We start from the raw sequence: 13,424 nt of genomic DNA on the forward strand, positions 1-13,424 counted from the left end.
TAGCTGCCTAATTTTCTTACATCAGGTAATTTTCCAGTGAAATGTTCCTGTTATTTTTCTCTCTAACTGTATTTATGCAGCTTCATGCATCACTGTAATTTGTGTCTTTGTAAAGTGAAAATCCTGTGATTGTTTTTTTTTGTTTGATTGTTTTTGTTTCTGCTTTTCAGTCACTGACTCTCAGATATGAAGTGATCTTTCTCTGTGTAACAGTTATGTCAGTCTTACGCTGAAGATTTCACTTTATTGTGATTAATCTTTTTGGTCCCTGTTGCTGTGCTCACCTCATCAGTACTGTAGTCTGAGATCATGCTGCCCTCTAGTGACGCAGAATGTGAACTGCTGCCCTTTGCTGAGTACTAAACTTGAAATCAGTGGCTCTGGTCCCGTGATGACCGACTTTGATGTGTGAATATTTGTATCTTAAAAATAAAATTAAACTCTGTGGTTGTGACATTAAAATAGTTTTGTAGTTCAGGTGTTCAGGCAGAGCTTCATCTCTCAGAACATGCTGTTTAACACACACACACTGTCACAGGTGAGTCCAATGCTGCTGATTACGCTGCCTGACAAACAACAGGGGGATGAGTGGAGCAGCTGCAGAAGCAGAGCAGCTGTCTCTGTGCTCCTGTGGTTGTGTAAAGAGGGAAAGTTAAAGCGTCTCAGAACTTTCTCTGTTGTGTTTCTCCACGTTTGAATTGTGTCACTGCTTATTTACATTTAAACAGCCAAAGGAGGCAGAGCTCAGAGCTGAGCAGCACGTTTAGTCCCAGTTAAACAGAGAGCCTCCTCAAATCAGCACAGACCATCCCACCATGTCCGTGTCTCTCATCCTTCTGTGGATCCGTGCTGTCTTCTTCGTCCTCTGTCTCAAGTGTCAGAGACCTCCTGCGCTGCCAGTGCTGGGGAACCTGCTGAACCTCGGCCTGGACAAACCCATGAGGGACTTTGAGAGGGTAAGAAAAACACTGATGTGGAACTCATACTTTGTCTTTGTCTCCCACTCTTCAGACACACACACATTCACACCTCAGCACCGTCCAGTCCACACAGAGTGTTATACTCCATGGAAGTGGCTCCCAGTATGCTGTGTTAACAAATTAAATTGTGCAGATGATAAATTGCAGAGGCAGTGACACTGGCTGCCTATAAATGTTTGTTATTAATTCAGCTGAACAGTTTGATTTCATTCTATTAAATGAAGAGAAAGCTAAAATAAAAGTCACCATGGTTTGTACGAAATCTTTTTCTTTCTCAGAGCAGAATCTGCTGAACAGTACCAATGTTTTCATGTGACTGTTTATTCAGCTGATTGGCTGAAAGATGACGATGACAGATTATTTAAATAGATCAGAGCTGATAGTTAAAAGGAATTCCTTTTCTTGTTTGTGAATTAAAAGCAGATCACTCTGCTTTTGCTGTAATTCATGGTGAGTGACAGTGATTCATGTTGAGTTTGTACTGGTTCTTACTTCCCAGCTGAGGAAGTGCTATGGAAACATCTACAGCCTGCTCATTGGTCCCAGACCAGCTGTTGTCATTAATGGGGTGCAGGCCACGAAGGAGGCTATGATGACGAAGGCTGCTGATTTTGCTGGACGACCCCGGGACGTTTTTGTCAGTGACCTCACCCAGAACGGTAAGACAGAGACCAGGCGTCACGGGGCAGAGTCTGGAGGATCATCATCATGTGACCATACCCACACCTGTCACAGGAATGGTCCTGGCAGACTACGGCCCCAGTTGGAAGGAGCGTCGCCGCTTTGCTCTGATGACTTTGAGGAATTTGGGTCTGGGGAAGCAGTCCATGGAGCAGAGGATTCTGGGAGAGCTACAGTTCACAGTGGAAACACTGGAGAGGAGCACTGGTATGTCATCTGTGGGTGCACTCACTGCGACCTCTCACACAGTAGGTTAGAGTTTGTTACACTAAGATGAATTTATGTTGCACTGTGTCGTTGTCACAGGTACAACCCTGAGTCCTCAGGTTCTGTTTCACAACGCCGCCTCCAGCATCATCTGCCAGGTTCTGTTTGGTCTTATACAGTCTGTGGTCACAACATGTGTGTAAGGCACCAACTTTAGTTCAGAAATATCCCACATGTTGCTGCTGAGAGTAAAAATATCCAAACAAATTCACAGACACAGTTGTTATTTAAAGTGCATGAAGCCCTGATGCTTCCTTTACAGCTGTATAACTTTGTTCCCATGATTGGAAACCTGCCGCTGCCGTTCACGAAGGCCTTTCAGAACACTGAGGTCAGTATCTTCCTGGAGAACTTCTCATTTTTCCCTTTACAAATTTATTAATGCGCTGTACTTGCACATGCTGTGGAGCTGAATGAGTTTTTTCTTCAATCAAAAGAGGAAAAAAAACAGTAAATTTCTTTTCTCACACGTGTAAGAAACTTGCAACCCATCTGCTTACTGAACAGAAACAGACCAGAGTCCCTGGGCAACCACGAGACTTTCTTGACTGCTTCCTGGATGAACTGGATAAGGTGTGTGTCATGTAAATAAAGAATTTAAATGGCAGAGAAAGAAAGAGAGAATCAAACAACGGAAAGATCCCTCTTCTCTCTCCAGAGAGGCGACGACGGCTCCTCTTTCTGTGCGGCTCGACTCATCATGTTTGTTCTGGATCTTCACTTTGCAGGGACAGACACTACATCCAACACCCTGCTCACCGGCTTCCTCTGCCTCATGACCTACCCCCATATGCAAGGTTCGTCTTCAAGACTGATATTTTTCCTTTCAAAAGCCTGAATGATTCCATCATTCGGGCTTTTGTTCAGTTATTTGACGTTAGCTGTGATATGTTGTTCTGCTAATGGTGTCACACTGTGAGCTCTTAATATCTGTCTCCAGCAGGAGATCGACCGCACGTTGGAAAAGAAGGATCGCGTCATTATGACGATAGACACAACATGCCCTACATGCAGGTACATCACACACATTTCTCTGAAGAGCTTTGATTTGATATTTCATTGATTGTTGGTATAAAGACAAATTCTGTGATGGATACAGATACAGATGTTCTTTTACTGCTGAAGCTTCTCAGTTGAAAAGTACTTCATATCTTGAATTATTAAATTTTCTCCAGTGTGATAAAGCATAAGAACATGTTGTGTGATCTTTATGGATCCAGGCTGTGATCCATGAAGTCCAGGTCTGGCTTGTATGGAGCTCTTCCTCATCGTGGCGACTCTGCTGAGGAAGTTCAGGTTCATCTGGCCTGAGGATGCCGGGCAGCCAGACGACACACCAGTGTACGGGGTCACTCTGTCTCCCAGACTTTACTGCATGAAGGTCCAACTCAGGACCACACAACAGACTCTCTGCAGGAACAGTGAAGGTTAATCCAGCTGGACGCGTGTTACGCTCACACAGTGTGCAGGTGAGTGAGTTTAAAATATTCTTTTAGCATAAGTATGGATCACAAAAGAGATGAAGAAGAAAATCACTGTGAAGTTTATAAAATAAGGTTAAAACTTCAAAGTGTTTGAAGACACTTCAAACAGGCTGTAGTGTTTTAAAAGTGGTCAAACAAACTGAAATGATTATTTTTATTTATTTATTTTTTTTCATACTTGCTCTTCCTCAGTAGTGTCTTGTGGCATTTGCTTTATTGTATGGGCAATAAAGCAAATAACAGAATCTGGGTTATGGCTCCCCGTGTGGTCAAACCCTGGTATTGCATGTATTAATGTCTAAATATGAGAAGTGTGGAGCAGCACAGCTTCATGAAGGAAAAATATAAATGTGTTTGTGGCAAGAAAAAGTTTGAGAACCCTCTGGAAGGAGCTGGTTCGCTGCATTAACTGGTTATAAAATGTGATGTGATCTGAACACACCTGTTAAACATTTAAACACGTGATTGGCTGACTGGATAATAGCATGAGTGAGCAGGTATACAGGTGTTCCTAATAAAGCTGCTCGGTGAGTGTAGTGTGGTTACATACGGCACGCTGTAGGATGCTGTTTGATAGGAGCAGGATTTACAGTGTGCATCACTTCCTGCTGTAAGTAGAGAACTCTGCTGTCCTTCATGACCATCACCCTGAGACATTATCCTTCTTTATTACACTCCCAGACTATAAATCGCAGCATCGCTGTCACCAGCTGTTGATCCTTTGCGTTTGTTCTGCTCGGTATTTATTTATCATCGGATCCATGACATCACATCCCCTTTCAGTGCCGAGTGCGGTGCCATTTCTTTGGACTGAGGTGACCGTGCCCAGAGAGAATCTGGGAAAACACTTGGCGCTTCAGATGAAAGCAGTTTCCCTTTTGTGTACATGTCAGTCAGTCACTGAAGGACTGAGGGAACACAGTGTTCTGCTGTGTGTGTGTGTGTGTGTGTGTGTGTGTGTGTGTGGAGGTGGGGGTCTTTGGATTGGAACAGGCAGCAGGGGTGCACTGTAAGGACTACTAAACCACAGAGGCATTGTTACTGTGCCAGCGGGGAGCCGGCCATTTATGCTGATATCTTTGTTGGGCTCGGTCATAGTGCTAAAGTGAAGCATTTATTGGCTGAAAACGGCTTGACTGACAGTGACATTAGTTTTCTAGTTTATCTTTATTTCTCATTTTAATGTGGCCTTTAACACAGACACGGCACGTTTAGAAACAGACACATGCTATGGACAAGATTCCGAGGAAGAGAGGAAAGTCTGGGTCTGACCTCAACCATCTTCCTAAACTCACCTTTCAAACATCCAAACCAAACTGCGACAGCATCAGTGACGTCGACTTCCCTGAGAAACTATAACCATGCAGCCTGACGGGACTCAGAAATGCTGAGCTCCTCCATTTTCCAACATCTGGCGTCTCAAATGGCCAGCTGGGAATAACGTGCCTGAGCTGGAGGTCGGGAGCTTCAACATTAATCTGAACGGGTCACTGAAACTCGAGGTCACTGTTGTGCTTCATGCAGAGAAGATACAACCCTGGAAACTCCAGGGTTTTAGTACTATTGTTCATCTTCCACCGTCAGATGCTGTCTGGAAAAATAAAGGAGAAATGATACCAACCAACAGTTTTTATGTTTACAAAACCAAAAATAATCACATGTTCAGGCTCTTCAAACTCTGATGGAAATACTGAGCTACAAAAGAAAACCCTGTCAGCATCATCTGTCTTCAACCAAAATGCTTCTATCATGTGATCAAAAGTCAAAATATGAAATATGGGCTGATGAAGTCATCCGTCATAATCTGTAATATAAAAACAGCTAATGCAGAGGACAGGATGCTGTCCAACATCTCCTGTCATGCATGAAGAGATGAAAAAAGAACTCCACCCGAGAGTATCAGACGGATCGATAGTATTAAAAAGCATGACCTGCCTATCGCCCCCTCCACCCTCCTCTGTGTCTGCCTCTCATCAAACAGCATTAATATTTGATAGGCAGCGATGTCAGAATGCTCCTCCTGGCTCCACGAGTGAGGCTTTAACACCTGGACACAGATCAGGGAAGAAGACAATTCAATCAAAGAGCGGCTGCGTGAGGAGATCAATACTCCTGACTTGTGCGTGGTCTGAGAGATTTGTTTCTTAGCACATTTGTCAAAGTTGGTTACAGCTCCGTGATGGCAGCTGGCAGAGTCTGTATGTTTGCCACAGGCCACAGACCGGCAGCGGAGAACAAGCTTCAACCAGTTGTATGTCCACGAAATACGTCCCAATAAAACAAGCCATAAACTCAGACTTGACCTGAGCTATTACCAGTTAATACCCAGCCACTGAGGCAGCCCTGCCCTGTCTGTGTGAAGCACTTCTTAACAACACTCTCATACTTTCCCCTGTAAAATGCTCCTAAATGTCTTGGTGGAGGAAGCGGCTGTTACCTGCTAATTACAGTGTTTGTGTAAAAGGAGTCAAGCCAGGACGTGTTGCTTTCAGGTGCCTGGGCAGTTGGTCTGTGAGTCGGACGTGGTGATGTGTGTGTTTTTTATGTGTGTGGTTTGTCATGTTTAGACAAATGATCTGATTAGCTGAGGAACAGCTTTGCATCATTGTGTCCTTGTCGCAGTGAGGGACTGGATGCTGTTTGGATAAAAGCTGGTTCCCAGAAATAAAATGTGATGTCAGCAGTAACTAAGACAAACGGTTGCTTGGTTTGTGATCCTGTGTTGATGCCTTGTATCTGTTCAGCTCATCCTAAACTTACCTGAGCAGGTGATGAGAGGCAGCTTGATGTAAGGTCGCAGGTTTTAGCTGGTTTTTAAAGTTATTTCCGGAGCTTGTTTTTTATTTTTCCCAGAGCTAAACTGCATCCACTGCCGTTCATGTGGGTTTGGCAGCACGGTGATGAGGACTGGACAAAACCCTCTGCTTCTCGTGCAGGTGACGTTTAGCAGACTTAGGAGACCTGTGGAGCAGAGACTCAGGGAAAAAAATGGCACTGTCATCCTTACAGCCAAGATTTGGTGCACGCAACAGAAGTGTGGAGGCATGTGGAGGTGTGCAGTGCTGCTTTTACCACTAGGTGGGGCTGCACATTAATGTCACTGCTGTGCAGTGCTGGCAGTCAGAGCTGGAGTTGCACACTGCTTGTCTGAGGTTTTTGTGGTAAACACCAGGAAAACAAGCAGCAAACCTGGGTGCAAATTTGACAATCTGAACAAAGTACGCCACCAAATGTTCCACACCATGAACTCTTATGAACGTTCTTTACCAGGCTACACTTATTTCAAACTTGCAACTGAAAAAATAAAGCCCATTAAAAGTCCTAAACATGATCTTCGATCAAACGAACTCTAAAACTGCTCAGAACCGCCGTTCATCCATGAGGACGCCGCCGCTCTTCAGATCTTAAAAGGAAAAATTTGTTGTTACTTCCAACGCATCTTCTCTGCCCGTCCTGTTCTCTGACAGCGGCGATGCAGGATTTACAGGACTGATTCACACTCCCAACTGATGCATGTCTGCAGCACGCTGAAAAGAAGCTTTTGGGTTTCACATCTGCAGCCTGAGCGTAAAGGAAATAAAGCAGGAACAAAACAGACACCACAAAGCCCAGTGTCACCATTGAGCAGTAAATCAAAGGCATTTCTACTCTGGGTTGCACTGTATCATCTTATGCCAGCGCACTGGGTTAATTGGGACCAAACCAGTTACATTTGTGGCAGAAATGGCTCGATTAGGGGCCCTAAGATGTGAGATCATGTGAACAGACCACCTGTGGGGCTTTCATTGCTATTTCAATATCATTCATGTCAAGGCCCCTGCACTCGCTGCCACAGCTTGAGCTGAGGGAGAAGATGTTTCAATTCAGGCTCTGCGAAAAAACCAAACACAAGACGCAGGGGCTCTGGCAGGTTTCAGCTCTGACAACACCCGCCCCCCCTCCAAAAAAAAAGAGAGCAGGTCCAAAATGCTCTTTCAATTGTAGGATGTCCATCAAAGCATCCAAATGGGGACATTTAGGGGGAACCTTGGCACATCAGACAGACACTCCTAATACACACCACCTTTATTCCAGCCTGTTAAAAAAGAAAGATCAAAGTTTCTGCAGATGAAAAGGGTCCGTTCCCTGCATTTATAGCCCCATTCACCCACTCCCTCTTTTACTAAATTAAGAAAGCGGGCTTCGGCAGGCATGTGAAGAGGACTTTAACAATTATGGAGATGCTCCAACTCAACCCCTGCCTCTAATTACCGGTCTCTGATGGTTAAAAGGGCTTCCTTTTTAGCCAGGACTCTCAAAAGCTGCCATTGCTGCTGCTGCCATCCTCAACACGGTGACCACAAGGAACCACAGAATGCTCCTGCATGGGCTGGGGGAGCAGAGGAGTCTGCCTCACATGGGAAAACACCGCAAAGTTACACAGATCATGAGATTTATCAGGTGTTTTATTGTCAAAATAAAGGTCATATTTGTTTTCTCACAAAAGGAGACATCTACACTTTGTACAAATTTACAATAGCTTATAAAGTTTTCTTTTATACACAAATTTACACGTTTTTACATAACTTTTATATAAATACATTTGAAATTACAAAAACGAATGACCCGTAAAATACTTGGGCACTATTAAGGCTTAATTTAAACTATCTTTGATGTGATTGAATTATACAATGTTATCTGGCACTATGTAGATAAAATGGTAATAAAAAAAAAGCCAAATACTCTTTGTCTGAAGCTAATTAGGAACAAAACTGTCTCTCTGCCTACAGCAAGTAATGCCCAGTTTGCGTGAAGCCTCAGCCTGTACCTCTAATACATATAAACAGGGAGGAATTAACCTGTGTGAGTGCACAGGTACATTGTTTCAGCCGATTCTCCCCGCAGAGGTGTGTGTGGATGTTTGGGGGGGAAGGAGGGGGACACCTCAGCAGCAGTTCATTACTATGCAAATTGCTTAAGACCGGGAGTGATGCGTTATCTCCCAAACAATTAGCACTCCCCATAAGCTGCTTTTGTTTTCTCATTCAAACCTGGGACAATGGCATCTGCTTGGGGCAGGACACGGAGCTGGCCGTGCCCGACCTCCACGTCAGTCCGGTGCTCACGTCGCTGTACATGGAGCCGCTGGTGCCCTTACTGCCCCAGCAGCACCTGGTGCAGAAAGTCCTCCAAGAGTCCAGAGTTTTACCAGACCAGATCCACACCCCGGACGTGATGCCCACCAGAAGGCACATAAAGTACTTTAACATAAAAACGGCATAGTCCGGACTCCTGCGGTCCCGCTCCAATAAACAGTTGGAGCAGTTGTGTGTGATCTCCCAGGTCTGCCTGTTGTGCTGCTCATAAAAGTAACAGGCCACTATAATAGTTGCTGGCACAGTGTAGAGCACTGTGAAGATTCCTATTCTAATCATCAGCTTCTCTAGTTTGTCCGTTTTGGTGCCACCTTGTTTAATGACGCTGCGGATCCTGAACAGGGACACGAATCCGGCCAGGAGGAACATAGTGCCTATGAATAAATAAATCACCAAAGGGGCGAGAACGAAGCCCCGCAGATTGTCCAGGTTCTGATTCCCCACGTAGCAGATGCCTGCCACCGAGTCCCCATCGACGGAGCTCAGCGCCAGGACCGCGATGGACTTCATGCTGGGGATGAGCCAGGCGGCCAGGTGGAAATACTGGGAGTAACTGGCGATCGCCTCGTTTCCCCACTTCATCCCGGCTGCGAGGAACCAGGTCAGGGACAGGATGACCCACCAGATGGAGCTGGCCATGCCGAAAAAGTAAATGAGGAGGAAAACCACGGTGCAGAGCGCGGGGCCGGTGGTCTCATAGTGGATGTGTTCCACGTCGAACTCCCGGTTGCACGCAACTTTCTCGTGCCCGGCGATGAGTCTGACAATGTAGCCGATGGAAACAAACATGTAACACGCTGAGAGGAAGATGATGGGTCTCTCCGGGTACTTGAATCGCTCCATGTCGATGAGGAAAGTGGCGACTGTGGCAAAAGTTGACACGAAGCACAGCACGGACCAAAGTCCTATCCAAAAAGCGGTGAACGCTCTCTCGTCGTGCGTAAAGTAGGGGTTGTGGCACGGCATGGCGCAGTTGGTGATCTGTCCCGTTTTGACACGGTTGTAAAGCGGGTGACGGTCCGTGTTCACTGGCACCATGGGCTCCAGACATTTGCACCCCGGCTCACACGGTGCGGCGGGCGGCTTGTATTTCCCAGACGCGCCGGGTCTGGGAGGCTTATTTTTAGGCGGATTGTAACCCTTACCGGGGTGGTTGGTGGGTTTGGAGAGGACAGGGGACACTGTGGTGGAGTCGGTCCTGTTGTAGTCCATGCACAGAGTGTCGGGGTTGCCTTGGACCGGCAGCAGGTCACACTTCATTCTGTCCGGCCAGGGAAAGCCGTACTGCCTCATGAGAGGAGCACAGCCGGCCCGGGCTCTCTCACACACGCTCCGGCACGGCGGCAGGGGTTTTTTGTAGTCCTCCAAGCAGATCGGGGTGTACATGCTGCATAGGAAGAACTTCAGGTCCGGCGAACACTGGATCTCAACCAGAGGCCAGAACTGGTGCACCTCCAGTCCCGCCTCGTCCTGCGTGTCGTGGTTAAACTGGTTGGGCATGTAGGTGTAGTTGTAGCCGATCCCCTTACACAGTGGCACGGCTATCTCCTGGCAGGTGATCTCCTTGGCCGTGGTGCAGCTGGATCGGGGCAGGAGAGCGAGTGAGAGGAGCAGGTAAATCCCAAACAGGTCCATCTCTCCGGCGCGTCGTGTCCCCCTGTTCTGCTACGGTACAAACAGCAGTAAATCCCCTCAGCCGTCTGCTTTTGGCACCAGTCCCGTTAGATGTTGCGCAGCGAGCCCATCTCGCTTCTCTCAGGATCTTGCACGGAGTTGCAAGCAATGTGCAAGCCGTGTTTACTTTCGGCTGAGGAGGAGGAGGAGAGGAGAAAACAGCCTTCAGGGCGGCGAGCAGCAGGCAAGATGGCTGAGAAAAGAATCCACCTTCTTCTGGAAGCCGCGCTCCGTATCCTCAGACAGCCTGTTGTTAAAAAACCAAAGTGCTGCTGTCCGATCGCTGCTGACGGAAAAATGTGGGCCTTCTTTCTTTCTTCAAAACACAACGACTACATTCAGTCGGCTCGTCCCACCTTAGTCCTGGTTCCCATACAAATCATCAGCTTAGAGACGAAGCGGTGCCAATATATACCAGAGCCTGACTGGCTACACCTCCGGAGCCGCTGCTCCAATCACAGAGCGGCAGGGGCGGGGCTTCCCGCGTGTCAATCACCATTTTTTTTACCTAAGAATGTTTTGTTATATAGCTCGTGATCATTCGAGTTTAACCTGTGTCTGTGGCACCGGGAGGACGGGACGGTGATGTGTGGAAAATGGAGACGCAGAGTCACCCACAGCGGATGATCATCACAGATCAGATCATCACATCCTGAGACGGAATAAGACCCTTACTGCGCTTTTCTGTCATTAAAGTTCACATCATAGGCTGCGTTCATAGATGTAGAAGTAAACTATAATGAACCTGTTCCAAATAGCAGCACTATCATTTTAACATTATAATCAGAATAATATTATGTGTCAGATTACAAAGAGGCTGTGACCCACACCAGAGGCTCCGTCAGTCTGAATATTAAACTACTGTTTTCATAATCTTCCCCTGTGACTAAACTTTCTCCTCAGTCTTGTAACTTCCTCTAACACACAATCTTTGATAGACTCACAACACACACACAGATACACACATAACACACACCAGGCAGAGCGAGGATGCGTCTATAGCTCCAGATGATTGTTTCTGAGAGAGAGAGGCCAGTTTGGTAAATTGGCTAATTTGCGCATGATAAGACTACCCAGGGAGCTGTCTGTCCTTGTGAAAAGCTGTTTTATTTTTTAAATGAGGTGCTAATGTTTCGTTTAACGCTTGCATAGAGCTCCGCGGGAGGCGTAATTGCGCGAGGCAAAGACCAAGCAGCCCAGCACACAGACAGCGGCAGAGCTCTCAGAGCCTGTCTGAGCATCTCTGCACTGATTTGATTGTAATCAAATTGCATTAAGCGGCATTTTGTTATCTCTGACATGGTCAGTTACATTTTCCTGGAGCGTCTTGTAAAGTCGTTCTGTACAGTCTGCCTTTAATTATTCATGTTTCCTATAACCGTGGCTTCAGGTGTTTACTCTGACTGTGCACAGTACATTTATACAGAGCTGATTTATGGATGTGTGTGTTATTCTGCAGTGATGAAAAGTAACTAAGCAGATTTACTCAAGTACTGTACTTAAGTAGAACTGTGAAATACTTCAACTGCACTTTAATGTTTCCATTTTCTTAGTACTTTATTCTACTGCTCCACTGGGCCACATTTCAGAGGGAAATATTTTACGTTTTACTCCACTGTATTCATCTGACAGCTGTAGTTACTGCACAGATTTAATTTACAAAACACATGACGGGTTTATAAAATGGTCCAGATTAAACTTCCCAAAAGCATTTAACATTTTCAAACTTTAATTCACCTCCACCAGCTACAAAAGTGAAATACGTCTCACACATGAATGTGTCCATTTTGAAAATCCAGCAATAAAATGTACATAAAGCTAAAACTCTGCTGCACAATGAGTATGTTTACTTTAAGTGAAAGGAATAATGGACTCTTACTTCCAGTACATTATTCTGATGTTTGCCTTCTGTTACTCAGGTAATATTTAGCAGGCAGCACTTTGGTCTCACAGTGTTTTTGAAATGTGGAACTGCTGCTTTAACTTGAGTAAATGATCTGGGTATTTGTCTTGTAAATAAATGCAGCTTCTGGTGAAACGAGGCAAGCGAGGCCAGACATGTGATCAGCACATCTGTTCGAAACTCGATATTCGTCTCACTGACAAGAGGGATGTGTTATTGAATAGACATTTTGTCCTCTACTGCACGCACACATACACACAGACACACACAGTTCCTGCAGAGTCTGGGTGCGAGGAGGCCAATGTGTGGTCTTAAAGCAAAGGCAGAGCGTTAATAATAATAATTTTAAAAAAAAGCATCTTCCTCCCAGTTTCTCATCTGAGCAAAAAGCAGCACTGTGTGCAGAGGCCAGGCTGGTGCCGGAGTTATTGGAGGTATTGTGTTTGGAGTGGAGCCAGGTCTTTATCATATGAGGCAACTTTTTTTTTTCTTTTTTTTTTTTTTTTAACGACCCACTGAGTGAATAAAATAACCCTGAGTGAGCTGAGCATCAGGAGAGCACAGATTGATTAAGTGACTCGCCAGTGAGAGATAACAAGGAAGGAGCTCTGTTAATGGCTGTTTGCTTTTGATTAGGAAACAAGAGTTCAGCTCGCCAGCGCTGTGGAGGTATGTGAGCGGCGTATGTTTGTGCACACGATGGATGGTGTGATATTTTCTCAATAATAAACCCTGGTATTTGAGATGTGTGAAAAAGGACACATAATAAAAAGGGAGTGAGGGTAAGGTGCTGGTCACAGTGTGGGAGCGTGATAGAGGGAACAGAGGGAGGATAGACGAGGGCAAGACAGGGCAGCATGTCTGCACAGAGATAATGATTTACTCTGAGGAAGTCCACTCATCTCCTGTTTGCAACGCAGGGCTGCACGCTGTGAGAAAACATCTTCCACGACCAAAGCCTTAAAGAAACAATCTGACCAATGAATAAAATCCACAATCACATCAAGATCCAAAGTTAATGTGTTCGGTTTAAAGCCCTATTCTGTGTGTCAGAATCAAGTGCTCCCGCTGAAGAAAGGAAGCCCATCAAGTGTGACTGCTTGCCAGATCCTGGACTTACCTCTGAGATGGTGAGCCAGAGATATGCTAATGCAACTTTATCTTGTAAAGGAAAGCTTCGAGGAGATTTAGTCAATCTGCTGGACACAATTCCAAGAGCCTCGGTGGCATTTAGCGGGCTCGCGCTAACCCGGGGCTGCTTGTTAAGACTTCATTAGCTGTGTTTGCTCAGGCCTCCTCT

General features: G+C 45.8%; 1 protein-coding gene and 1 pseudogene across 1 annotated transcript; one reads left to right on the plus strand and one right to left on the minus strand.

The window, feature by feature from the left end:
* The first annotated feature begins 815 nt into the window (after positions 1 to 815).
* LOC121200241 lies at positions 816 to 3,214 on the plus strand (annotated as a pseudogene).
* A 4,634-nt stretch (positions 3,215 to 7,848) lies between these two features.
* On the minus strand, positions 7,849 to 10,588 carry fzd8a (frizzled class receptor 8a). The gene has a single exon (XM_041066157.1). The coding sequence runs from the start codon at positions 10,180 to 10,182 to the stop codon at positions 8,437 to 8,439; it is 1,746 nt and encodes a 581-aa protein (XP_040922091.1). The 5' UTR covers positions 10,183 to 10,588; the 3' UTR covers positions 7,849 to 8,436.
* Positions 10,589 to 13,424: the final 2,836 nt, after the last annotated feature.

The sequence above is a fragment of the Toxotes jaculatrix genome, chromosome 20, assembly GCF_017976425.1.
Source record: "Toxotes jaculatrix isolate fToxJac2 chromosome 20, fToxJac2.pri, whole genome shotgun sequence".
NCBI classification, from domain to species: domain Eukaryota; kingdom Metazoa; phylum Chordata; class Actinopteri; family Toxotidae; genus Toxotes; species Toxotes jaculatrix.

Bases quoted from the DNA above. Each gene is read 5' to 3' on its own strand.
- fzd8a (XM_041066157.1), bottom strand. From the start codon at position 10,182: ATGGACCTGTTTGGGATTTACCTGCTCCTCTCACTCGCTCTCCTGCCC.